This window comes from Rhinoderma darwinii, chromosome 11 (genome assembly GCF_050947455.1).
Source record: "Rhinoderma darwinii isolate aRhiDar2 chromosome 11, aRhiDar2.hap1, whole genome shotgun sequence".
Classification (NCBI taxonomy): Eukaryota; Metazoa; Chordata; class Amphibia; order Anura; family Rhinodermatidae; genus Rhinoderma; species Rhinoderma darwinii.
Genome location: NC_134697.1, coordinates 59,936,941 through 59,963,902, shown reverse-complemented (window position 1 = coordinate 59,963,902; position 26,962 = coordinate 59,936,941). Strand labels below are relative to the sequence as shown.

The 26,962-nt window shown below is 41.6% G+C and overlaps 1 protein-coding gene and 1 pseudogene across 2 annotated transcripts in view; one reads left to right on the top strand and one right to left on the bottom strand.

Annotated features, from left to right (window-relative positions):
* Window positions 1–441: 441 nt before the first annotated feature.
* On the bottom strand, window positions 442–2,841 carry LOC142662960 (protocadherin gamma-B7-like; annotated as a pseudogene).
* A 5,673-nt stretch (window positions 2,842–8,514) lies between these two features.
* The window catches only part of NOLC1 (nucleolar and coiled-body phosphoprotein 1), a 42,630-nt gene continuing 24,182 nt past the window's right edge, over window positions 8,515–26,962 (top strand). The window contains exons 1-10 of one of the 2 annotated variants that reach the window (XM_075841623.1): window positions 8,515–8,729; window positions 13,205–13,260; window positions 15,818–15,936; window positions 16,057–16,175; window positions 19,798–19,936; window positions 21,900–21,991; window positions 22,078–22,231; window positions 22,981–23,109; window positions 23,464–23,544; window positions 25,371–25,526. In XM_075841623.1, the coding sequence (XP_075697738.1) occupies window positions 8,619–8,729; window positions 13,205–13,260; window positions 15,818–15,936; window positions 16,057–16,175; window positions 19,798–19,936; window positions 21,900–21,991; window positions 22,078–22,231; window positions 22,981–23,109; window positions 23,464–23,544; window positions 25,371–25,526 (1,156 nt within the window). In that variant the 5' untranslated portion in view covers window positions 8,515–8,618. Of the gene's footprint in view, window positions 8,730–13,204; window positions 13,261–15,817; window positions 15,937–16,056; window positions 16,176–19,797; window positions 19,937–21,896; window positions 21,992–22,077; window positions 22,232–22,980; window positions 23,110–23,463; window positions 23,545–25,370; window positions 25,527–26,962 lie in introns of both variants that reach the window. The other variant, XM_075841622.1, reaches the window with a different exon arrangement.

Below are 26,962 nucleotides of genomic sequence, written 5' to 3'. Positions count from 1 at the left end.
ATGTGTTAGTATAAGACAGAACATAAGGATCTAACAGGATCCCTATGCGCTGAGTAAATGAATGGAGAGGAGTGCATGATGCTGATAGGTCAGCGTCATACACTCCTCTGTACAACGCCCACTTGGTCTAAAATAAAAATATGCCCACTTGGGCATTAAGACACTCATTAGCATAAATCTAAAATCGCTAAATCTAAAATAAAAAGCATTACTGTCACCTACATTATAGCGCCCGTCTCCTTATGTAGGAGATAGGGCACTTATAATCTGGTGACAGAGCCTCTTTAAATAAATAAAAAATCGCCTGTTCAAAAAAATCCAATATTTGGAATAAAGCAATATTGAAAAATCATTATTATTTGCGCAAGGTTTTCTATGGACTTAATGATATAATATGTGACCCTAGCATTCTCATTTTCATCCAGGTCAGATGCATGGACACTATGTATTGATGTTCCTGCTGGGGTGTGCTCTGGAATATAGGAAATATAAAGGGGTTTTATCAAAGATTGGTGCATTGTCATTAATATCTGAGCTGGTAATGTAAACGGTCTTCTCAGTTACCATTGGAGGAAAGTCTTCATCTTCTGCTATAATTGTGATGTTATATGCTGAGGTTCTTTCTCTGTCAAGTGGTCCGGAGGTTATACGTTTATAATAACTATTGGCTGATGGAACTAACTTCAGTGCCCGTGAATCGGTTATGTGGCAGTTCACTTCTCCATATTTCCCAGAATCCAAATTCTTCACATTAATTAATGCCACTAGCGTCTCAGGAGCAGAATCCTCTGGAATTGCTGTAGACAGTGATGCAATAGTTATCTCAGAAGCATTATCATGAACTTTGTGCAACTAGTCCTCCACCATCAGCAGCTTCCACTGTCATCTCATAAGTCTGTGTTCTTTCATAGTCCAGTTCACCTTTAATCTGGATGACCCCAGTCTGAGAATCCATTGTGAATACTTGCCGAGCATTTTCAGGAATATGACTGAATGTATATGAGATTTCTGCATGGGCTCCTTCATCTTTATCATTAGCATTTATATGAACAACTATATATCCAATTGGTACGTTTTCATTTAAATTCACTTTATAATGATTTTGACTGAACACTGGATAATTGTCATTGGCGTCCTGAACCACAATCCTGACTGCTGCAGTTCCAGATCTTAAAGGTTTTCCTCCATCTAGAGCAGTCAAAGTCAATTCATATTTTAGCTGTTTTTCACGATCCACTGACTGGACTAAGGTGAGTTCTGGATATTCCCTTTCTGACTTTTCGACCAATGAAAAATATGGATTGGGAGTAAGATTATAACCATGTAAAGAATTTGATCCTAAATCTGGATCTCGCGCATTCCCAAGAACAAATGGTGCTCCAGGCGAAGTGGACTCACTTATTCTCACAGTAAAACTATCTTTAGAAAAACTTGGTGGATTTTCATTTATATCTTGTATTTCAATATTTAAAGGAAAAACAATTACTGGATTTTCTGCTAAAGTTTCAAGATCCAGAAAGCAGCTCTGCTCTGAACTACAGATCTCCTCCCTGTCTCTCCTGTCACTGACATATAAATTGCCATTTTCTGCACTGATGTTGAAAGAATTTCTGTTATGATGAGAAACAATTCTTAATTTTCTTATTTTAAGGTTGCTGCTGCTGTTTAAAGAGGCTCTGTCACCAGATTTTGCAACCCCTATCTGCTATTGCAGCAGATAGGCGCTGCAATGTAGATAAGAGTAACGTTTTTATTTTTAAAAAAACGAGCATTTTTGGCCAAGTTATGACCATTTTTGTATTTATGCAAATGAGGCTTGCAAAAGTCCAAGTGGGCGTGTTTAAAGTAAAAGTCCAAGTGGGCGTGTATTATGTGCGTACATCGGGGCGTGTTTACTACTTTTACTAGCTGGGCGTTCTGACGAGAAGTATCATCCACTTCTCTTCAGAACGCCCAGCTTCTGGCAGTGCACAGACACAGCGTGTTCTCGAGAGATCACACTGTGTCGTCACTCACAGGTCCTGCATCGTGTCGGACGAGCGAGGACACATCGGCACCAGAGGCTACAGATGATTCTGCAGCAGCATCGGCGTTTGCAGGTAAGTAGATGTAGCTACTTACCTGCTGATGCTGCTGCAGAATCAACTGTAGCCTCTGGTGCCGATGTGGCCGACACGATGCAGGACCTGGGGCAGGAAGTGAGTGACGTCACAGCGTGATCTCTCGAGAACACGCTGTGTGTCTGCACTGCCAGAAGCTGGGCGTTCTGAAGAGAAGTGGATGATACTTCTCATCAGAACGCCCAGCTAGTAAAAGTAGTAAAAACGCCCCGATGTACGCACATAATACACGCCCAGTTGTACTTTTGCAAGCCTCATTTGCATAAATACAAAAATGGTCATAACTTGGCAAAAAATGCTCGTTTTTTTTAAATAAAAACGTTACTGTAATCTACATTGCAGCGCCTATCTGCTGCAATAGCAGATAGGGGTTGCAAAATCTGGTGACAGAGCCTCTTTAATCCTAAATCTTCAGCAACATTCCCAATAATAGAGTTTAGCTTCATCTCCTCTACAATTGAGTAGTAGAACTGATTAGAAGCAGCCATAGAAAAGAAATAAAAGTAGAAAAATAGTACTTGCCATGCCATGTCCTGTGTATAGAAAAATGCTTATTCCGTGCAGCTGTTCTCTTAGTATCCAAATAAAGATGAAAAACTGAAGATTATTATCCAAAACACAATCTGAAGGAGACATACAGGAGTAGGCGGAAGCCGAAACGCGTTGGGGCAGGTCGCCAATCCTGAGTTCCAGCCACATGGGTCAGTACTTCACTCCCCATCTTAGATTTTCTCTTAAACTTTTTTGCACTAAGCACTTTAAAACCAGTACTTGTAAATCAAATGGAATAGTGATATAGGCTCTATACTAGATTCCCCATAGGGACTGCTAACAACATAGGCCTAACACATATGTAGTTTATACTATGCATATTATGCCTGATCTCTTTTTTGCACTATGCATTTTGGTGGCCTGTATAATACGTATTCTGGTATATCCAAATATCTGCTGAATACTTACTATTGTTTGGTGATTCTCTGTGATTCATTTTTAATATTGTGTATATGTAATTGTTATAATTCATGGAATAAAAAGACGTTTTTTTATATTTGACTTATAGACTCTGTGGGCTCTCTTTTTTTTTTGGTGTTATATTGTATATTAGGAGTACAGTCGTGTTACTTGGGAGGATTTATCATGTAGAATGATGCATATGTATGCCCTATATATAGGTTCTATTATACAGGAGTATTGCCTGGCTTCTTGTTCAAATCTGCAGTGCATGTGTATTAAAAAGCAGTCACTAGCTCCACACACTGTTCAGATTGCTTCTCTGTAGAGTTAGGCAACAGCACCATCATGAGGATTTAATTAGGTACTACAAATAAACTTTATTCAATAAGAAACATTAAAATATGTTTGTAAACAATGTATTCATATCTCCGTATCTAAAAAATTTATTTTCCAAAACTATTTTTTTTAATTCAATGTATTAGTATTAACCCCTTAACGCCCAGCGTATAGTGTTTTTACGTCGGTCATTTAGGGCAGTTCTTCTGAAGTGTCGGCTTTTCACGTTGGCACTTCAGAAGAACTTTTCTGGCATTGTGCGGGGATCTACTGAAGACCGGGCTGTTAGTAACAGCCTCGGGCTTCAGGGCAACGATCGGAGACCACTAGCAGTGGTCTCCGATCATATTTAACACCTCAGATGCGGCACTGAATAGCAAGTGCCGGCCGCATCTGAGTGGTTTTGGAGGGAGGGGGCCGCATCGGAGCGGTTTTCGCGGGGATCTCCTGAAAGAGAGCAAAATATGGGGTTAAAATCTACAAGCTCTGTGAGAGCGGTACAGGCTACACATTTGCCTTTAGAATCTGGGAAGGCAAAGACTGTGATATTAACCTCCGAGGATGTCCCAGTGAGCTAGGATGCAGTGGCAAAATAGTCTGGCCCTTGATGCAGCCTCTGCTGAATAAGGGTTATCAGTTATACATTGATAACTTCTATACCAGCGTCCCCTTGTACAAGCACCTGCATGCCGCTGACACTAGGACTTGCGGAACAATCCACAAAAACAGAAGGGGCTTGCCACAGGATCTGGTGAGACAACGACTGAGAAGGGGGGAATCGAGTGGTTTTTGCAGTGGAAACCTTCTTGCAATAAAATGTAATGACCGCAAGGATGTGTTCATGCTAAGCACTGTTCACACAGACACAAAAGTGACAGTGAGGGAACGTGGTGCCACCTCTGACAAAGAGAAGCCGGTCTGCATCACCGAGTATAATAAATCCATGTGGGCAGTGGATTTGTCTGAAAGGCTTTACAGCCATACCTGGTGCAAAGAAAATTCCGCGCCTGGTATAAAAGGTGGCCATTCACCTTATTCAGATGGCAGCATTCAGCGGCTTTGTGCTGTACAAGAAATCAAATGGGCAAAACACTTTTTTAAATTTCTGGAGAACATAATTGAGCACCTTTTATTTGAGTCCCCTGACCCCAGACACAGCCATGAGGCAGAAGATGTCCGACGGCTTGTGGAACGTCACATTGTACACCCTGTGTTGGCCACTGAAAAGAAACAATATCCCCAAAAGCGATGCAAAGTGTGCAGCAAAAATGGCATACGAAGGGACACTCGATTTTATTGCCCTACATGTCCCTCTAATCCTGGTCTCTGTAACTATCCGTGCTTTGAAATTTATCATACAGTCCCACATTATTAACTTTCACAGTTTTTGTAGGGAGAACCAAAAGGGAAGGTTACTTTATGGATAATGTTTCACTGCAAAAATGCAATACTGTATTTTCTGGAAAAACCAATTTTTTATTTCTTTCCACCTATTAAAAATACTCACTATACCCCTAGATGAATATTAGCAGGACATTTATACTTGTCAAAATGACCTGCAGTACCACGGAAAATATAGCGCGGTTCCCTAAACTCAGCTCTGGCGGATAAAGCCCTCCAAAAGCCAAAATGGACTCCTCCTATGATATGCCCTATAACGGGTCCGTATAACAGATTAGACACACATATTTGGTATCCCCGTACACGAGAGAAGTAGCAGAATGTGGAAAGGTGTCACTTTTACCAGTATGTCATATGGTGTTTCGAAATGGCTTAAAGGGAAGGTGTCGTGAAAAAAATAAAATTTATATAAATTTGCTTTTAGTATGTTATTAAAATACATTTTATTTATTTGTGTTTTTGTGTTTAACTTTTTCTTCACTATGGGGGCTGCCATTTTTTTTTTCATCTCTGTATGTGTCGATTAACGGCACATACAGAGATGGAATACGGCACATACAGCCCCATAGAGAATGCGAACGGGAGCCGTTCCATGCACTATAGTGTACGCTGTCTGTGTGGGAACGGTGCATGCGCCGCTCCCACACAGTCCAAAAGGAAGGTCTTCGGCAGAGCGACATCCGGCGCCCTTTTCATGTGGACCGGAACCCGCGGCCAGACAGTAAGATGACTACTTCCGGTCGCGGCTTCCGGACATATGTTCCAGGCAGCGAAGACGCGAGATGTAGGATCGGAGGCAGCAGCGGCGGCAGGAGCAGGTAAGTTATGTTTGTGTATGTGCTGTGTATTATGTTCGTGTTATACTGTCTGATTACCACTGTATCTAATCCTCCTACACGGTGTGCCACCATTTTCTGAGCGAATGCACAGTGTAGGAGGATTAGAACATTCAACCCCCTCCTTTCTCCTGGCACTAGCCAGGATAAGGGAGGTGGGATTGTGTGAGGACACTAGAGCGAGTGTGTCTACACCAAATTTGCAGCATAAAGCAATGAGGTTGCTTTACCACATTGCAATGCTGCAATTTTGGGAATTCCTCCCTCTAGTGACCAGCACATGGAAATGTTATAAATTAGAATCTAATTTATAATATTTCCTGACTTGTGAAAAAAATAAAAAAAATTAAAACAATGTTTAATCACTTAAATACTAACTGTTCAACTGGAAAAAAAAATAATAAATTCTAGCAACACATTCCCTTTAAGAAAAGTGCCACTTTTGGAAAAAAAAAATGCAATTTACATTTTTTTGGCCCAAGTTTGGACAAATTCTGTGAAAAGTGTGAAGGGTTAAAACGGAAATTGAACCGCTAGAAATACAGTAGACTTTAGAGTGTCTAGTTTGTAGAACACAATGTTTTTTTACCATTATTTATTGGACTTCATGTCCATGACCCATACATTAATACCATGGTGTAAAAAACGAAATTAAGACATTTTAGTGCGCAATTGAAAAAAGGGGCACTTGTGTTTTATACTATATTTCTGGTCAAAAAAAATAAACTACACCTCTAAGTCAGGTGTCCTTATGATCAGGATAAATGAAAGAATATATTTCAATACATTTGTATGATACAATTACTTTTATTTTAAAACTGTTACAATTTAAATAATGAAAAATCAAAATGTTTCTTTTTTTTCTGTCTTTCCACGGCTATAAAAAAAAGTAACAAAAATGTTACCTATACATATATACCACAAAAAGGAAGCACTACATGTCCCAAGAAAAATGCAAAATTCACATCGATACATAAAACACATACAGAGTTATACTGCGTTACATCTGTGAATAGCAAAACTGTGAAAATTGCTCTGGTCACTAAGGTTTAAAACACCTTCGGCATTAAGGGGTTAATTGCACCCACATCATGTGCTGTGAAGGCATGTACATCTCCTGTGCTCTGCGATCGCCGTCAGTCCCAAAGACAACGAATGAAGCGGTACTGCGCACACTCGGCTACCACTCCATCAACATGATGGACTTGGGGACGCTCATTCGCATGATCGGTGGTGGTCCCAGAGGTTGGACCCCCACCGATCAGACCTTTATCACCAATCCTATGGCTAAGGGTATGTGCACACACACTAATTACGTCCGTAATTGACGGACGTATTTCGGCCGCAAGTCCCGGACCGAACACACTGCAGGGAGACGGGCTCCTAGCATCATACTTATGTACAATGCTAGGAGTCCCTGCCTCGCTGCAGGACAACTGTCCCGTACTGTAATCATGTTTTCAGTACGGGACAGTAGTTCCACGGAGAGGCAGGGACTCCTAGCGTCGTACATAACTATGATGCTAGGAGCCCGGCTCCCTGCAGTGTGTTCGGTCCACTACTTGCGGCCGAAATACGTCCGTCAATTACGGACGTAATTAGTGTGTGTGCACATACCCTTATGGAAAAACTCCTCTAAGGTAACAAATTCTGTTCTGACATCGACCCGAACTAACAGAATCCTAAAGATCTACGCTTTAAGGCCCCATGCACACGAACGTAAAAATGCCCCTAATCACGGGCCGTAATTACGGGCCCATAGACTTCTATTGGCCACGGGTACCTCCCTGTATGCTTACGGGAAGGTGCCCGTGCCGTTGAAAAATATAGAACATGTCCTATTTCAGGCCGTAATTACGGCCCGGCAGGCCCATAGAAGTCTATGGGGCTCCCGTAATTACAGGTGGCTACGTGTGTGCACCCGTAATTACGGGAGAGTTGCTAGGCGACGTCAGTAAATAGTCACTGTCCTGGGTGCTGAAAGCGTTAAACGATCGGCAGTAACTTTTTCAGCACCCGGGACAGTGACTACCGATCACAATATAGAGCAACCCGTAAAAAAAAAAAAGACCTTCATACTTACCCAGAACTCCCTGCTTCTTCCTCCAGTCCGGCCTCCTGGGATGACGTTACAGCCCATGTGACCGCTGCAGCCAATCACTGGCTGCAGCGGTCACATGGACTGCCGCGTCATCCAGGGAGGTCGGACTGGATGTCAAGAGAGGGACGCGTCACCAAGACAACGGCCGGGAAAGCATAAATTTCTTTTACTTTTATTATGGAAAGGGCTGTCCCTTCTCTCTATCCACCACTGATAGAGAGAAGGGGCTGCCGATTAGTGCAGTGCAATTTTGCAGCGAAAACGTGCCCGTAAATACAGGTGGAATACGGGTGTCACCAAGGACCCGTATTTACGCCAGTATTTACGAGAGGGAAAAAATACGGTCCTGTGCATGGGGCCTTAGGCTGGGTCATTAGCCTTGTGGTTGGGACAGGATTTGTGGCTGTAACATACTTGTCAAACCTGCCTTTTTGACAACATGTATTTCGTGTGCATATCATGCAATTAAAATATTAGCTCAGATGTACTGTATAGATGGAGTGTGGGCGTTCAGAGTCATCTCATCTTGTGGCCCTAAGGAACCCCAGTTCGACACTGTCCAATTACAATGTCAAGCAGCACTTGCCGGATACTGGACACTGATAAACAGTATATTGGATATTGTATTTATGCCTGTGTTGTTTCCTATAAACGTGTTTCCTCCACGCAATGGTTTGTGTTAGGCCGCGCTCTACACGTGGGATAATACTAAAGTATTTGCGGCAGGAAAACTCCGCCTTACTACACCCACGTTCTTCCTCTACAGCCTATTCCGGTGACGTCATTGATGTGCGACGAACCGCGGGCCGCTCTTTCCTGTTTTCCACGTGATAGCTGTGGTGCGGCGTGTTCTAGGTCGGAGCTTCAAGCATGGCGGATCAGTGTGTACTGCCCAGTGATCTGTTCCCACATGTGCTGCGGTTTCTGCGCGATAACCAGTTCACGAATGCAGCTAAAGAGTTCCTGAAGGCCACAGGAGTGGTGAGTTATAAAAACCGCGGGGTGACCGGGTGGCCTGGCTATATGTCTGTAGTAGGCACGGGATAAAATCACTTGACAATTGGGAAACTTGGTGCTAGAGTAGCTGTGACCCTCATCACTTAATGGGGGGTGCTGGAGCTTTCTTGGTTGTGTGCCGGTAACAAGGTGTTCAGACTATTGCAGAGCAGCGTTTTCTAGACGGATATTAATGTCATATATCAAAGCTTTATAAGCTGCGTACATCAGCGGTTATGCGAAGATTTGGGAATAGGGTAATGTGCTTGTGAGATGGCCTAATATCTAAGTGTCTCCATAAAATGTATGGAGGGTGACGTGTCAGCGTATCATGGGGTTAAAATAAAGCACCGTGCTGAAAATGAAAAATAAACTTTGCTTAGATTTTAGAATTCTTAACTGTCGTCTTGTTTGTGTCTCGTGCCACGTCTATTTACGTGGCTGAATGATGTGTCCCCTGTAGGGGTGACATATCACATGAGTGGGCTCTCATAGCCGCTGTAGTGACTTCTTTCTAATCGCTGGTGGCCGCCCCACCTCTGGAGCCCCCTCAGAGCAGTGGTCCTGAAGTTGTCAACACTTATTCCCAGTTGAGCTCACAAGCTAAACTTCCTAGATGTATATATTTTTATTTTTTTTGTGTGGAAGGAATGTTTGCAAACTCTCACCAACATGGGGAGAACATACAAACTCCCTACAGATGTTGTCCTTGGTTGGATTTGAACCCAGGACTCCAGTGCTGCAAGAAAACAGTGCTAACCATCTTTAAAGAGGCTCTGTCACCACATTATAAGTGCCCTATCAACTACATAATCTGATCGGCGCTGTAATGTAGATAACAGTGGTTTTTATTTTGAAAAACGATGAATTTTGAGCAAGGTATTCACAATTTTAGATTTATGCTAGTTACTTTCTTAATGGACAACTGGGCGTGTTTTTACTTTTTTACCAACTGGGTGTTGTAAAGAGGAGTGTTGGTCACTGATTGGTCAGCGTCATACACTTCTCTCCATTCATTTTTAGCAGTATTCGCAACACCGCGAGATGACGCTGTGCAGTCACATACTCCCACATTAACTTTACCGAAGTGTCTTGGGAGTCAATAGACATCACCTCCAGCCAGGACGCGATGTCTATACACACTCCCGACACTTCGGTAAAGTTTCTGTGGATGACACAGAGATCACTTGTGCTGTCATCCACAGAAACTTTACCGAAGAGTCGGAAGTGTGAATAGACATCGCATCCTGGCTGGAGGTGATGTCTATTGACTCCCAAGACACTTCGGTAAAGTTAATGTGGGAGTATGTGACTGCACAGCGAGATCACGCGGTGTTGCGAGTACTGCTAAAAATGAATGGAGAGAAGTGTATGATGCTGATTGGTCCGCATCATACACTTCTCTTTTTACAACGCCCAGTTGTCTATTGAGAAACCAATTAGCATATATCTAAAATTGTGCATAACTTGCTCAAAATTGATAGTTTTTCAAAATAAAAAACATTGTTGTTTACATTATAGCGCCGATCAGATTATGTAGGAGATAGGGCACATATAATGTGACAGACTCTTTAATGAGGGGACTGGCAGCTATTTCCACAGGGTGGAAATTGTGGGTAGGATTATAAGAGGTTTCACTAGACGTCATCCTGAACCCACTAGTACCGCTACGTAGAGTACATCACATGGGGATGCAACCACTCTGGATTATGTTTTACCTGATTGGCCAAGCGATTGCTATAAAAGGGAAAGTCTAGCTCAAACTGGAGTTTCCTATTGAAATGGATTATGACTGAATTTATAAAATGTAATCTGTCTATTCTGTTAGCTAAGGAGTGACCTAATATGTTCATTGTGTTGCATACCAGAATCAGCCAGGCCCTGTGGGGGACTTTTAGATTAGGGTTGCTCGATGCATTGAAATATCGATTACTAGTTTAACGCCGTGCACCCTCAACTGTTCATTACCGTTAAAGGGTAACTGAACGTTCAAAAAAACGAAAGATATTTTATAGTTACATGTCAGAAATTTTATTGTTAAGGGTCCGAGCACGGAGACCCCACTAGTCCTTAAAAGGAAGCGGAAGAATTGCTCGTGTGAGCACTGAGTCGCTTCGTTTCTGTTCAGCTTTTTCCGGAAATCAATCTAGCGGTGTACGGTCTCAGTAGAAAGTCTGAGCCCGTACACCGCTACATTGGCTTTCCGGTAAAAGCTGAACAGAAACGAAGCGGCTCGCACGATCACTTCTGCTGCTTTTTAACGATTGGTGAGGGGTCTCGGTGCTCGGACCCCCACCAATCAAAACTTCTGACATGTCAGAACTAGGGATGTTACGATACCAGAATTTGGACTTCGATACCGATACTTCGTATAGTATTGTGATTTCGATACTTTAGAATTTAACCTCCACGTGCCTCACATTAATAGTAATTAACCCCATCATGTGTCTCAGTCATAATGGGTTAATATGTAAGGTACATGATGGGGTTAATTACTATTAATGTGAGGCACATGGAGGTTAAATTCATCATCACACCTCGTGCCTCACAATAATAAGTGATAGAAAGCAGTTTTTATTTTATTTTTTACAGCGTACACATCATAAATGATGCAAAAAAAACAGTTGCGCCGGTTATTACGGCCACGCCAATACTGAATGTGTATGTTTTATGTATTGAGACTTGATTTAGGCGGGATTCACACGGCCATTCTGCCCGGCCGGTTTGCATAAAGTTTTGCATCCGTGCCGGGCCGGGCAGATCCGGACAGTGACATCAGCGGCAACTCCTGAAGGGGAATCCCCATGTGTTCGGGGATTCCGCTTCAGGAGTTTCCCCTGATGTCACTGCCCAGATATGGACAGAGACATCAAGTGCTCTGTCCAGGAGCGGAATCCCCGAAAACACGGGGATTCCGCTCCTTCAAGGAACTAAAGTGCGGCTAGCACATAGCAGAGCGGGGAGATACCTCCCCGCTCTGCTATAGTGGCGTCGCTACAGTAGTAGCAGCCGCAGCTGCTAGCGGCGCCATCGAAGGTGTCGCCGGGCCAGGGTGATTTTAACAAGCAGGGGAAGGGAGCCAGCGCAGCGCTCCCTCCACCTGCTGTACACCCCGGCCCTGCCACACAGTGTGCAGCGATGCCATTCGTCAGAATGGCATCAACTCCTCCTCCTCACATGCACTCTGCGCTGTGAGGAGGAGGAGATAGAGCGCAAGCTCCGGAAAACCCGGCCATCACTCGGGACACATCCCGGTGATGGCCGTGTAATACCCGGCCCCATAGACTTCTATGGGAGCCGGGCGGCCGGGTACCCAGGCGAAGATAGAGCATGTCCTATTTTTTGACGGCCGGTCTTCCCGGCCGTCAAAAAATCGGTCGTGTGAATAGCCCCATTAGGGGTCTATTATTCCTAATGCAGCCGGGTGCCGGCCGATTTATGAACGGCCGGCACCCGGCCGGGAAACCCTGCCGTGTGAATGAGGCCTTTATGTTTATTGTCAAAGGTGTATGTGTATTTTTTTTTAATTTAACATTGCTTTGTTTTTACTTTTTTAAACTTTAATATACTGGCATAGATCTATAGTACAGTACATTAGCCTGTGCACTGATAGAACACAGGCAGCTGTTAGGACATACCGAAGTATTCAAGGGGAAAATGAGAAGGGGGATGCCCCTTGGATCACATCACAGGGAATCCCTGTGATGGGATTGAGGGACATACCATATATGGGAAGACAGCCCAGGGTCCATTGAAGGACCCCAGGGCTGTCTGACCATAGTTCCTGTTGTTAGGGCATACTTTGTACACAGGCAGTTGTTAGGACATATCTATCAGTACACAGGCTAATGTACTGGCATATAGATAAATGCCAGGAAAATAAAGTAATGTTAAAGAAAAATGTGAAAACACACTAATTTTTTACAATAAACATTAAAATAAGTCTCAATACATAAAATATACACAAATTCGATATTGTCGCGACCGTAATAACCCGCACAACAAATTTATAGTGTCATTTATGATGTGTATGCTGTAAAATTCAGTAAAAACTGCTTTCTTTCACTTATTAATGCGAGGCACGAGGTGATAGCCATTTTGAACATCCATGAGCCTCACATTAATAGTAATTAACCCCATCATGTACCTCACACGTTAACCCAATGTTGCCCATCATGACTGGGAGAAACTTGATGGGGTTAATTACTATTAATGTGAGGCACATGAAGGTTCAAAATTCATCACACCACGTGCCTCCCATCAGAAAATGAGAAATATATTTTTTATTGTTGGCAAAGTATCATTTTGGAATCGTAATACTACACGAAGTATCGGTATCTGTGTCCAAATTCTGCTATCGTGACCACCATAATGTAGATATTAATGTCACCCTCATTTACTGCAAGGGTTGGTGGTATGTGTCTATATTCACTGTCAGAACTTTTTTGTTCCTATAACAGAAGGATCAGGACGCTAACCAGACCTCGCTTCTGGATATATACAATGATTGGATAAAGTAAGTTACCTTTTCTACTTTCTGTCTGTGTATCTTTGTTTAGACAATTCACCTGTCAAAAGAAAAATAATAATTACCTTGCGGAACCCTCATTTCTCATAGAGTATGAGTGGAGTAAATACTGTAGATTTTAAGAGCTTGTTTGACTTTTCTAGCCTCCAGGCAATGGGAACTTGTATGGGCATCGATCGAAAACATCCCAAAAAGTTAAATTTTATTTACATATGATGGAATTGACTGAACAGATGAGCGCATAATATTTAAAATTTTGCATTTAAATATTTTAGAATATTGTGACTTTTCTTTAAGGGTTTGTCCAAACAAGATTACCCTGATCTATATGTCCTATTAGGCCTGGGCTACATGGACTTTTTGTAGCGATGCTGATTGATTCTTAACTATTGAGCTTCAACGGCAGTTCAAAAGAATACACTGAGTTGCATGCAATCTTGTGGACTTCAGCCATCACTTGATCGTTAAAGAGTCTCTGTCACCACATTATAAGTGGCCTATCTTGTACATGATGTGATCGGTGCTGTAATGTAGAGTACAGCAGTGTTTTATTTAGAAAAACAAATCATTTTTGCGTTATGACCTATATTAGCTTTATGCTAATGACTTTCTTAAAGCCCAACTGGGCGTGGTTTACTTTTTTTACCAAGTGGGCGTTGTGGAGAGAAGTGTATGACGCTGACCAATCAGTGACCAATCATCGTCATACACTTCTCTCTATTCATTTATACAGCACATAGCAGCATTGTGTTCTTACTAGATCACTATGTGCAGCCACATGCACACACATTAACGTTACTCAAGTGTCCTGACAGTGAATAGACATCACTTCCAGCCGGGACGGGATGTCTATTCAGAATCCCGACACTTCGGTAACGTTTGTGTGAGATTTACAGCAAGGCAGGCGTAATCTCGTTTTAAATGACAGTTTACAGCGTAATCTCACGAGATTACGCTTGCCCTGCTGTAAATCTCACACAAACGTTACCGAATTGCCAGGACACTTGAGTAACGTTAATGTGTGTGTATGTGGCCGCACGTAGTGATCTAGTAAGATCACTATGTGCAGAGTAAATGAATGGAGAGAAGTGTATGATGCGGATTGGTCACTGATTGGTCAGCGTCATACAGTTCTCTCCAACGCCCACTTGGTCAAAAAGTAAAACGCGCCCAGTTGTCTATTAAGAAACTCATTAGCATAAAGATAATATAGGTCACAACTCCGTCAAAAATGATTGTTTTTCTAAATAATAATAATACTAATAATAATAATCTTTATTTATATAGCGCCAACATATTACGCAGCATTTTACAATTTAGAGGGAAACATGAAACAAACAATATCAGACATTACATAGTGACAAAGTTCATTTACAATTCAAACCTGGGGAGTGAGGACCCTGCTCGCAAGAGCTTACAATCTATGAGGACATAAGGGAGACACAAAGTGTAATAGTGTTTGTTCTGTACAATGGTCCGGCCAGTTTTATACACATGCGGTGGTAACATAAAGCTGCACGAGCCGGTCACCAGCCAGTATCCGTGTATGACGGACATGAAGAGAAGGAGTGTGAGGGAATCTTATTCTGATGACTGATCTATAAGGGGGGCCATGGGAAGGAGTCAGATTAGGGAATGTTATAGGCCGGTCTAAATGTGTTTTCAGGGCACGTTTAAAACTGTGGATATTGGGAATTAATCTGATTGTCTGGGGTAGCACATTCCAGAGGACGGGTGCAGCACGAGAGAAATCCTGGAGACGGTAGTGGGAGGTTCGGATTATGGAGGATTTTAATCTAAGGTCGTTGGCAGAACGTAGAGCCCGAGTAGGGTGGTAGACAGAGATGAGGGAGGAGATGTAAGGAGGTGCAGCACTGTGGAGAGCTTTGTGGGTGAGAGTAATAAGTTTGAATTTTATTCGGAAGGGGATGGGCAACCAGTGCAGTGACTGGCACAGATTAGAGGCGTTGGTGTAGCGGTTGGTCATAAAGATGAGCCTGGCTGCTGCATTGAGGATAGATTGGAGAGGGGAGAGTTTAGTGAGGGGAAGACCGACTAGTAATGAGTTACAGTAGTCAAGACGAGAGTGAATCAGAGCAACAATGAGAGTTTTGGCAGTTTCCTCCGTAAGAAAAGAGCGGATTCTGGAGATGTTTTTGAGGTGAAAATGACAGGAGCGTGAAAGTGATTGTATGTGAGGAGTAAAGGAAAGATCTGAGTCAAAAATAACCCCGAGACAGCGGGCGTGCTGCTTAGGAGTTATGATAGTGCCACACACAGAGATGGAGACATCAGGTTTAGTAATCTACATTACAGCACGATCACATCATGTACAAGATAGGACACTTATAATGTGGTGACAGAGCCTCTTTAACATCAATCAGTAGCCCTACAAAATGTCTGTGTAGCCGTGACCTAAGGGGTAAATTAATATTTTAAATGTGCTCAGGACTATATCACTAGTATTTCAAATGCAGGCTCATTTTCCCTCATGTCATTTGAAGCAGTTCATATGTATTTCATGAAACATGAAAAATAATTTCAGGTCCCCAGATTCAAAGAAACGGAAACATCCCGTCAATGGTCTGCCTGCTAAGAAATCTGCTGATGAATCCAGCAGTGATGAGAGCTCAAGTGAAGATGAGCCACCTGCAAAAAAACAAGGTAAAACCTGTGAGAAGGATGTGGTTAATTTCTTAGCACTTGTGGAGCCTTCGTTTCAGGTAAACTTTGTATTTATTAAATGCAAAAAGTATTAATCATTTCCTATAAATTTTATTTTAGCTGTTCCAACAGGAATAAAGCCCATAGCCAAAGTGCCTCCACCAAAGAAAGCCAAAAGCAGCAGTGAAGACTCCAGTGATGATTCCGACTCTGAAGAAGAAGCTATGAAAGCTCTCCTGGTATGTTAGACTCCTTAACGACCGCCCACCATCTTTTGACGGCAGGCGGTGCATGTCCTGAGTCTACAGTGACGTCTTTTGGTGTCGCTGTAGAAGAGGCTGATGAGCGCTCCTGTGGACGCTCCTCCTCTAAGCAGGAGCTGTAACTAACCGCTCCTGATTTTAGAGCAGCCTGCTGAATACAGCTGTGGTCGGAAAACAGTCTGACCCCAGCTGTTTGACCCATTGATCGCCTCGGTCCGTGACTGCGGCAAGATCAAAGGGAACTCCCTGCTTTGATCTAGTCATCGGAAACCCGGTGACCTGGTCAAACACCGGGGAATCCCTTTGCAGTCAGCCCTGGCGACCTACAAAGGACCCCAGGGCTGTCTGTTCTGTTTGCCTGCTGTTCGGATACACTGTGCTGCCCTAACAGCAGCCTGTGTCATAGTGACACAGTATAATATATTAGTATACAGGAGTATGCTAATACATTACAAGTAAAAAATAAAGTTATCCCTTAACCCGTTAGTGACCGCCAATACGCCTTTTCACGGCGGCCATAATGGGCTTTATTCTGATGCATACGCCTTTTCACGGCGCTGCATTAGAATAAATAAACAGAGCAGGGAGCCGTTAAATCTCCCTGCTCTCAGCTGCCAGAGGTAGCTGGGGGCATCCCTGCTCGAGCGGGTGAGATTGATTATCTGTGTCGATCTCACCCGTTTAACCCCTTAGATGCGGCGCTCAATAGCGAGCGCCAAATCTGAGTTGTTTTGGAGAGAGGGAGGGAGCTCCCTCTCTCCGACACCCGGCGACTTCTATGGCAGCCGGGCGGCCTAATAAAGGCCCCCAGGTCTGCCTGTGGTGAATGTCTGCTAGGTTATGCCAGAGGCATGGCCTAGCAGATGCCTGTCCATTTTACACGGACAGGCAGTAATACACTGCAATACAGAAGTATTGCAGTGTATTATAAAAGCGATCGGATAATCGCATATTAAAGTCCCCTAGTGGGACTAGTAAAAAAGTTTAAAAAAAAAAGTTTACTACAGTTAAAAAAAAAAAAAATCATTAAAAACACACTTTTTCCCCTTACAAAATGCTTTATTAAAACAAAGTAAAAAAAAAAAAAAGTTACACGTATTTGGTATCGCCGCGTCCGTAATGACCCCAACTATAAAGCTATTACATTATTTAACCGTCACTGTAAACAGCGTAAAAAATAAAATACAAAACAATGGAAAAATTGTGGTTTTCTGTGAATCCTGGCTTAAAAAAAATGTGATCAAAAAGTTGCATCTACTCCAAAATGGTGCCGATAAAAACTACAAGTAGTCAGGCAAAAAAAAGCCCTCCCACAACTGCATCGGCAAAAAAATTAAAACGTTATGTCTCTTCAAATATGGAGACACAAAAACAAATAATTTTTGAAAAAGTGTTTTTACTGTGTAAAAGAAGTAAAACATACAAAATCGATACAAATTTGGTATCGTTGCAATCGTAACAACCCGCTGAATAAAGTTATTGTTATTTATACCACACGGTAAACGGCGTATAATCTATTGATTAAACTTTTATGTACCCCAAAATGGTGCTATTAAGAAATATAACTTGTCCCAAAAACAAGACCTTACACAGCTATGTCGACGCAAAAATAAAAAAGTTATAGCTCTTGGAATGCGACAATTGAAAAACGTAAAAAATAGCTTGGTCATTAAGGTCTAAAATAGGCTGGTCATTAAAGGGTTAATGGGATTTAAAACATAAAATAAACAAAGTCATTATTTTGCATTAAATATATTTTATTGCCCCTAAACTAAATAAAAACAAAAAACCTACACATATTGGGTATCTAAACGACCGCAATAACCTGAAGAATTAATCTAACTGGTTATTTAGCGTGAAACGTAAACGGGATAAAAAAATAAACAAGAAAAACTATGCAGAGAATCGCTTTTTCTTATATTAACGCCGTAAAAATATATATTTTTTTCTACCTCCAAAGTATGAAAAAAAAGAGTACAATTTCTACGCATAACACAAGGCGTCATACGGCCACGTCAATGAAAAAAAAAAAAAGTTATGGCTGCTGAAATACAGAGAGGTAAAAACAGAAAAATGTAGCTGGTCATTAAGACCTTTTCAGGCCCGGTCATTAATCCCTTTGCGCACCTTGACGTGCAGTTACTTCTGTGCTTTGACAGTTAACCGCCGCGCGGCGCTACACTGCAGTGGCGGTTAACTGTGCAGGGTGTCTGCCCTGTTGGCGATCAGTGGCCCATGGCCACTGATTTCTGCAGTTAACCCCTTAAATGTGGCGTTCAATTTTGATTGCCGCATTTAAGATGTTTAGCGCAGATCGGCTGCCCCCACGTGAAATCACGGGGGCTGGTGATGGTACCCACGGCAACCGGACGCCAGACAATGGCTTCCGGGCTGCCATGTACAGAAGCCTATGGGGACCAGCCTCTGCCGGTCCTCCGAGGCTTCCTGTCAGAGTGACTGTTACGTCACAATGACAGTTGGAATGCATTACACTACGTGTGTAGTGTAATGTATTCCAGCAGCGATCAGAGCTGCAAGTCTAAGTGTCCCCTAGTGGGACAAGTAAAAAAAGAAAAAAAGATTACATTTTTTTTTTTAAATGTTTAAAAAAAAAGTGTAAAAATAAAAGCTATAAGTGACATAAACAAGAACTGATTTTTTTCATAGAACACGTAAAAAAGAAGTACACATATTTGGTATCACCGCGTTCGTAACAACCCCAACTATAAAACTATAATATTTTTCCTTCAAGGTGAACACCGCAAATAAAATACAATGTCAGAATCACTATTTTTTGGTCACCACCCCTCCCAAAATATACAATAAAAAGTCGCATGTACGCCAAAATAGTACCGATACAAACTACAACCCGTCCCGCAAAAAACAAGCCCTTACACAGCTTTTTTTGACTGAAAAATAAGTTATGGCTCTCAGAATATGGGGACAAAAAATAATTTATTTTATAAATTAGTTATTTTATTGCGCAAACGCTGCAAAATGTAAAAATAACGCTATACATATGGTATCGCTGTAATCGTACCAACCCGCATAATAAAGTAAAATGTTCATTTATAGCCAAGGGTGAACGCCGCAAATAAAAAACATTGTCAGAATTGCTTGTTTTTGGTCACCTTTCTTGCTGAAAAATGGAATAAAAAGTGATCAAAAAAATGGCATGTACCCCAAAATGGTACCAATGAAAATTACAGATTGTCCCGCAACAAATAAGCCCTGACAGCGCTCCGGTGGTGGAAAAAAATAAAAAAGTTCTGGCTCCCAGAATATGGCGCTGCAAAATGTGTAGTGTTCCAAAAGCGGATAAGATCAATGTTTTGTTATTGAATTGAACCGCAACCTTTCTTACTAAAATGTTACAATTGAGGCTGTTTGATGAACATGTCCATCTCTTTTCAGCAAAATCTCTTGGTTGGGATGCACTTCCCAATTGTAGATAATTCTGTTCATGATTAGGGAAGCAGCTTGATGAAGGACCTCTTTATTTGATGCTGCATCTGCATAACTTGTGGAAAATAGTCTTATTCTTCATACTTGCATTTTTGGTAATATCACATTATTTTTATTTTCCTCCTTTCATTAGAAAAAGACCACACCCCAAGTAAAGGCCGCAAGTGTCAAGAAGCCACCTCTGAAAAAAGCAAAGGACTCCAGCTCTGATTCTAGTAGTTCTGAACATGAATCACCGAAGAAAAAGCAGCTTCCGGCTGCCAAGTCCCCAGGTAATACCATTTGTCCCTTTTTAAGTTATTGCCTTGGCGAAGCACATTTAAGAGCTGCTGAATTGATAGCGAGTTTAGAAGATTACCGAGTACTGTATGTCTCTTTCTGGAGAATACCAACGCCTAGGGATTTGCTCTTTAGTATTTGTAACATTGAATTCTTTGCAGTGTACAAAAGATGCTTTCAAATAAATTTGCACAAAATTTAATTCTTTGTGTCTAAAGTAACGGTCCTGTGAAATTGCGGTCCGTCTGTGTAGGGGAGTCCACCTCTCTTACATCAATATTCCCTATTAAGGCAGTCAACCCCCTTCTCGCACCTCAAAGCCAGCGGTTATATTTGGGGATTGCCTTTTGTTATCAGATGTATGGGACTGAAAACTAAACTGGTTTTGTAGAATGCTTCCTAAAAATGCCATCATTAGGGCTGGCTTCACACGTTGCAGTAGTGTTATTGTGGCCAAAAACTTTACGGGAAAACCTTTACCACGAATTGATGCAGTTTTGCTATGTCGTTATTGGCTGTGCGGTTTTTACAGGTGTAGACGTGTGAAGACTGTTTCTGACCGCGCAGCACACTATTGACTATCATTGGCTCTGCGTGTGGAAATGGATAATTTTTGTTAAAGTTGGGGAGGGATAAGCTTCTTTCTTGTAATTGGGAGAAGGTGCAGAGTACCTTTTTTAGATATAACTTGTCACTTAAAAAAATTATTTTATTTTTTTTTCCCTTTTATATAATAAGCGTGATATTTTCGGTGCAAATATGCAGTAGATTCTGCTGTTCTGAATATATTAAAACGCATGTTTACCCTTTGAACACTTTTTTAAAAAATAAATTATCTGCATAAAAAGTTGAAGAATAAAGTTGATCAATCTATTACGTTACTAATCTTGTACAGATCTTGAGTTACAGCCTGTATTGTAGTTCAGGGCTTTCCTGTTGTTGGTAACAGTCAATAAGTTTGTTGACGGACACGCTCTTGCTATGCTCTTATTATAGAGTGAAATTTTTTCTTAAGTTGCAAAGTTTTTGGTTTTTTTAAACTCGTTTTATTGAAAGAATTTGCACAATACAAATGTCCGTAGTAAAGAACAGCAAAGAAACACATTTAGGTAATCCTACATTACATGAACATAGAGGCATAGTAGTAATGGTAGTAATTAACAGGTCATGACACATTAGATCACATATTTAACCTTCAATAAGGACATCCCAGCGGGCACCATACATTTTAAGGTCAATTTTCAAATTATTTCAGACAAAATATAGAGATCCTGCAAGTAGCCATTCGTATGTCATCAGCCCTCCTCAAGGTTGCAGCAACTGGTCCCTCAGATCTGTGAATCTATGCGGAGTGTACAGAGTGCATGATGAGTCACACCAAATCTGCCATATTTTATAAAATTTACTAATACACCCTCTTTTCTTATATAAAACTCGCTCATGGAATAATGGAATTGATCAGCGATTTCCATTTCGCCACCCTAGGAGGTCTCTGATCCATCCACCGAAGTGCGATGGTTTTCCTTGCCATAAACAATACCTCTTGCAGTAGAATACGCATGTGGAATGGCCACTGATCCTCAGGCAGCACCCCAAATAAACAGACCTTTGGTGAAAGGGGGATCGGCTGCTTCACCACTTCCTCAACCACTCATCACATCCCCCCAAAAGGAGGCCACCATTGGGCAATCCCAGATCATATGCCAGAAATCAGATCTGGGAAAACGGCATCTATGGCATTCAGTGCTAGGGTATCTACCCATTCTATACAGTCTCACCGGCGTGAGATAGCTCTGATGAACTATGGATAGCTGAATCATTTTGTTATTTGCCGCCGGTGAGACAGAGATAGGAGATGAGAAAGTTGCAAAGTTTCTTAAAGTTCCATTTAAACTGCTAAGAGATTCATCTAATGGACTCCCAAATGACTTTGACAATGTGTTTTCATGTTAGCAGCAAAGACTACTCCAGTGGCAAAGACTGCTGCAACAGCTAGAAAACCTGATAGCAGCAGCAGTGAAGAGTCAGATGATAGCACGCCAGCAAAGGTGGAGTACAATCCTATTATTCAATGGTTTGTAACATTATACCCATTCTAGTTTTAAACTGGAAATGTATTCCTTACATGCTACAGACAGCTGCTGTGAAGACACCACTGGACAAGTCCCCGGCAGCTGCTAAACCTCCAGTTAAGAAGGCAACTAAGGGAAAGCAGAATCCTAGTAGTGATGACTCTTCTGACAGCTCTGAAGATGAAGCCCCAGCTGCAAAGACTAAGCCAAAGTCAGGTAGGATCTTTCTCGCAGTCACCATTAAATATGGCTCATCAGTGGCTGTGACCACTCCATCCACTTATTCAGCTCTTTTTTGTTGTGTATCCAAAACTATTAGAAGAATTCTAGTGTTCTTAACTTGAAATTTTTGGCACTGATGCGCAACTTTGGGTACTGGCCAAATGGTAGAAACCTTGTTATATTTTAGCTCCAGACAGACGGCACAAAGAGGTTGAATAAGAACTGTACTTGGAGAACTAGCAGAAGAGTTCTAGAAAAACCATTTAACGTACATTAAAATGTGAAACTGTTTCATATCTTTTATACACAAATATGATCTTTTAAAATTCAAAGGCTTTAAAGACTTTTGTTGTACTCCAAGGTGAGTCTTATGAGATGTTCTCTTCCGATTTTCTGACATCAATATCTTCAGCCTACTAGGCTTGAATAGTAGAAGTCATGTATGTATATGTGGGGACGGGTATATTGAGAACTACACAAAGTCTTCATGACCGCACTGCACCTGACTGAAATAAGAACCGGAAATTATCCAAATGATCAGAATCTCTGAATTTTGGAGCTCTGACTTTAGGCATGTAATCTTAAGTGATAATTTCTCAGCGTATGGTTGGCATCAAAATCTGTGTTTTTATTAGTTTTCCTGTGTTTTTGTGTTGGATTATTTTGTTTCAGCACAATCTACCCATAACTATTTAGAGCTAACTGGTTCCTTGTGTTTTTTTTTCTGTTTCTATGAATTTAAGGTGCATACAGTGCTGTGCCGCCCCCTGCTGAGCAAAAGAAAGCAGGTGGAAAAGCTACTCCAAAGGCTAAAAAAGAGAGCAGCAGTGACTCTTCAGATAGTGATAAAGAGGAACCACCAGCAAAAAAAGGTATTTATATATTTTTTTTCATGGAAATGCTGCCTGAATATCAAATTAAATGGTGTCCTCCGGTTTTCTAATTTCAGGATTTTTTTTATCATATAATTTAGACATGTCAGAAGGTTGTGCTAGTGGGGGGCTGAAAGCTGCTTTCCCATTCGATACCTGGAATGAAGCGGTCCTGGCTCTTGGAAAACAGCTGGACCGCTACATTTCAGGTTTTCGACTTCTGCACTTGGAATGGAATATAAATGCTGTTGGCTTTAGTAATGGTCTTTCACTAATGGTGGAAAATCTAAAATAAGGATTTCATGAGCTGTGGTTTGTTTGTGTTCATTAGTTTTGCCCCTATTTTTTTGGTAGGTAAGACCACTCCAGGCAAATCCCCTGCACCAGCAGCAAAAACAGCGGCTAAAAAGGCGAAAGATTCGTCCAGTGATTCAGGTTAGTCTTTCAAGCTACATGGGGCCTAGGCTATAATAGGCTTTTCCTTCTGTAAAGCACACTATTAATATTTCATACAGAAAGGTGTAGTATACAATATGGCCGCCCTTGCCATTTATAAGAGTTTTTTTAATTCTGTTGGCATTCAAGGTGACTTCAATACATATTTCAGTACTAAATCCACTGGGGGGGAACTTTATTAAGTCTGGCGTTCTATACACCAGACTTAATATAAAGATCATCTTCGTAAAATGCACCTACTAATTTATTAAAGGGGTTATGTTGGGACAGAAAATTATTAGCAGTGTACTCCCTGCAGTATGTGAGTACACTGCTAATATACAGTACATTCCGTCTAGTGGTAAAGTCTTCCTTCATGACGACGCGACTCATCGTCATATGACCGGCCCCGCTGTACTCTATGTATAAGCAGTAGTACAGCGATTACATACCGTACAGCGGGGCCGGTCACATGCCGCCGAGTCGTGTCATGAAGTTAGACTGTGCCGCTAGACTTCCGGTCTCCTGGCAGCGCTGTAGAAATCGATTTTAAAATCTCATAATCAGCGTGACGGGGGACCAGAATGTATATTAGCGAATGTTCTCACGTACTGCAGTGACGGCACTGCTAATAATTTCCAGTCCCCACATAACCCCTTTAAGAGGCGCACGCCTCTTAGTAAATTAGGCGCATATCTGACTGCTTCAGAAAGGGATATCTACGCCAGCTGGCTTAGATTTCCCCTGTCGTTTCTGGCGTAAACGTCTGGCTGCGGATGGCCGTGTCCCTACATCGAAGCTCCTCACTTCGATTAAAAAAAAAAAAAAAAAAGGTGCCGCGAGTGGCTTAAATGCATTAAGCTGCAATTTTTTGCACAACTACAACTTTTGATACATTCGCGTGTTTTTTTTTTTTCAACACCAGAAAACTGGTGTATAAAAGTTGATAAATTCCCCCACTTAACTTTTGATTGTGTAATAGACTTGTCCAAGGAAGTTTTTTTTTTTAGTTTTTTTTTAATATATTAACTTAACAGACTAATCATGGAATGGGATCAGTGTCCAGCCACAGTCATGTTACCCATTCTTGATGGAAAGAGGGCTGTTTATACACTCTTGCTTTCCATTAAAATAAGTGTGAGAAACTAACTTTGGTCGGATTTCGTTTTTGATTTTTCTGTTTTCAAAAGCCCGGACTGCTTAGACGTTTTTTTCATTTTGACTTATTTTTAAACTTTAATGTACTGGCATACATCTGTATGCCAGTACATTAGCCTGTGTACTGATTGTACACAGGCAGTTGTTAGGGCACACCTAGGTATACCCTAGCAACAGTAAATACGGTCAGACAGCCCTGGGGTCCTTCAATGGAGCCTAGGCTGTCTGCCCATATCAGGTATAGCCATTGATTGCGTCACAGGGGTTTCCTGTGACACTATCTCAGGGGAGACACCCTTCTCACTTTAATTTTGAATGCCGCGATTTAGCTTTGATCGTGTCATTCAAGGGGTTAACGGCGGAGAGAAGAGGTTTCTCTTCTCCGCCGATAGAGCGCGGCTATGTGTTACAGCTGTTGCCCCGCTCATCGTGGCGTGTGGACACTGGCTGTCACACAGGACGTGAATACTCAACCTAATGCGCCAAGTACCTGCCGCTCAGGATGAGTATTCTCGTCCTGTCGGTAACCAGTTAATGTAGTAAGCAGATCGTTTTGTTTGGGTGGAAATTTATGTTGTACATTTATTTAGTTATATGTTGTTAATGGCATCACTTGTAGAGTTTCATGTACTCAAACATTTTAAGGGGATTTCATTCTCTTCACTTAGATTCTAGTGACGAAGATGAGAAAAAGTCTTCTAAACCAGAACAGAAAAATTCTACTGGTAAGAATGTCACCACTTCAGCTCAGAAAAGTACACCTGTAAAGAGTGCTGTAAAGCCTGCACAAGCCAAGAAGGACTCCAGCTCTTCTGACAGCTCTGGTGAGTCTTTGCCATTTTGAAGTTTAGTAGTTTCAAAGAGACCAATATCTACGCTTGCTATTTACTAGAACATTAATGGATATAATCGGCCGTTTCAGGCTTGGCAGAAGCTGACGATCAGCGACCTGATAGGTTTCCTTTTAATGCAACCATTCATGTTGAAAATGCAGTCTGATCTGTCAGCAGGATATTACAGAGCAAGAGGAGCTGAACAAATTCATATATGGCTTTGTGGGGAAAAATTGAGTATAACATGTAATTTATTGATCGAAGTGTCTGCTCGTTCTGGACTTAGGAGTGCAGTTGGCAGTCTCACGCAATGAATGACAGCCGTCTCTGTATGAGTGGTCACACAGACATAGCTGTCAATCAGTGAGACTGAACTCCTAAGCCCAGAATGAGCAGAGACTGTTATACTGAATCTTTTCCCACAACATTCTACATCAATCTTCTCCGCTCCTATAAAATGCTGCTGACAGATCAGACTGCATTTTTAGCATAATATGTTCCCTTTTATGCAATTCTTCTGCGTTTCATTTGCACCAGTTATAAGAAATCCGCACGCTACATGTGATTTTAGTTGTATGGTCCATATCCTCCTAATCCTGGAGAATTTGTTTAACTTCTGTCATGCAACATAGATTTAATGTTGTTCAACTAATAATAATTAACTTTGAGCAATCAAATCTGACTTGTAGTATGATATGGCAGTGCGGTTTTACAATCTTAACCAAATTAAATAGGGTATTATACCCTTTGCCTCAGGATTTCTATTGCTGTGCACTGTGAAGCAGATGTTGTAAAGTGTTAAAGAAACATGGCTGCTTTCTTCTAGACACAACACCACACCTGTTCATGGGTTGTGCCCAGAATTGGCGATCATCTGAGTTGAACTGAATTGGGCTGAACTGCAATACCACACTCAACCCGTGGATAGGTGTGGCACTATTTTTGTAAGAAAGCAGCCACGTTTTTCCAGTCCTAAACAACCCCCATCCTGCCCTTAGTGTGTGTTAGCTGATATGGTTGTGTAACCCCTTAGATGCCATGGTCAATAGGAACCTGCAGCATCTAAGAAATTTGACAGAGGGAGGGGGCTCCTTCTGTCAGACCATCAGTGCCCCCTCAATGCGATCATGGGGTGCCAATGGATTTCTGCGGCAACTGGGGACCTAATAATGGTCCCCAGGGGATACCTGTCAGTGGGATACTTTAAAGGCAAGAATAATACATTGCACTGCATAAGTAGTCCAATGTGTTATGTGAGCGATCAAATGATTGTACATTCAAGTCTCCTTGTGGGACTAATAAATATTGCACATAAAAAAATAGAACATTTTGTTTAGGTATAAAACTAGTAAAATGTAAGTGAAAAACACAAATTGCATTTTTTACAATAATTGAAAAAAATAAATAAGTGAAAATTTCAGAATTGG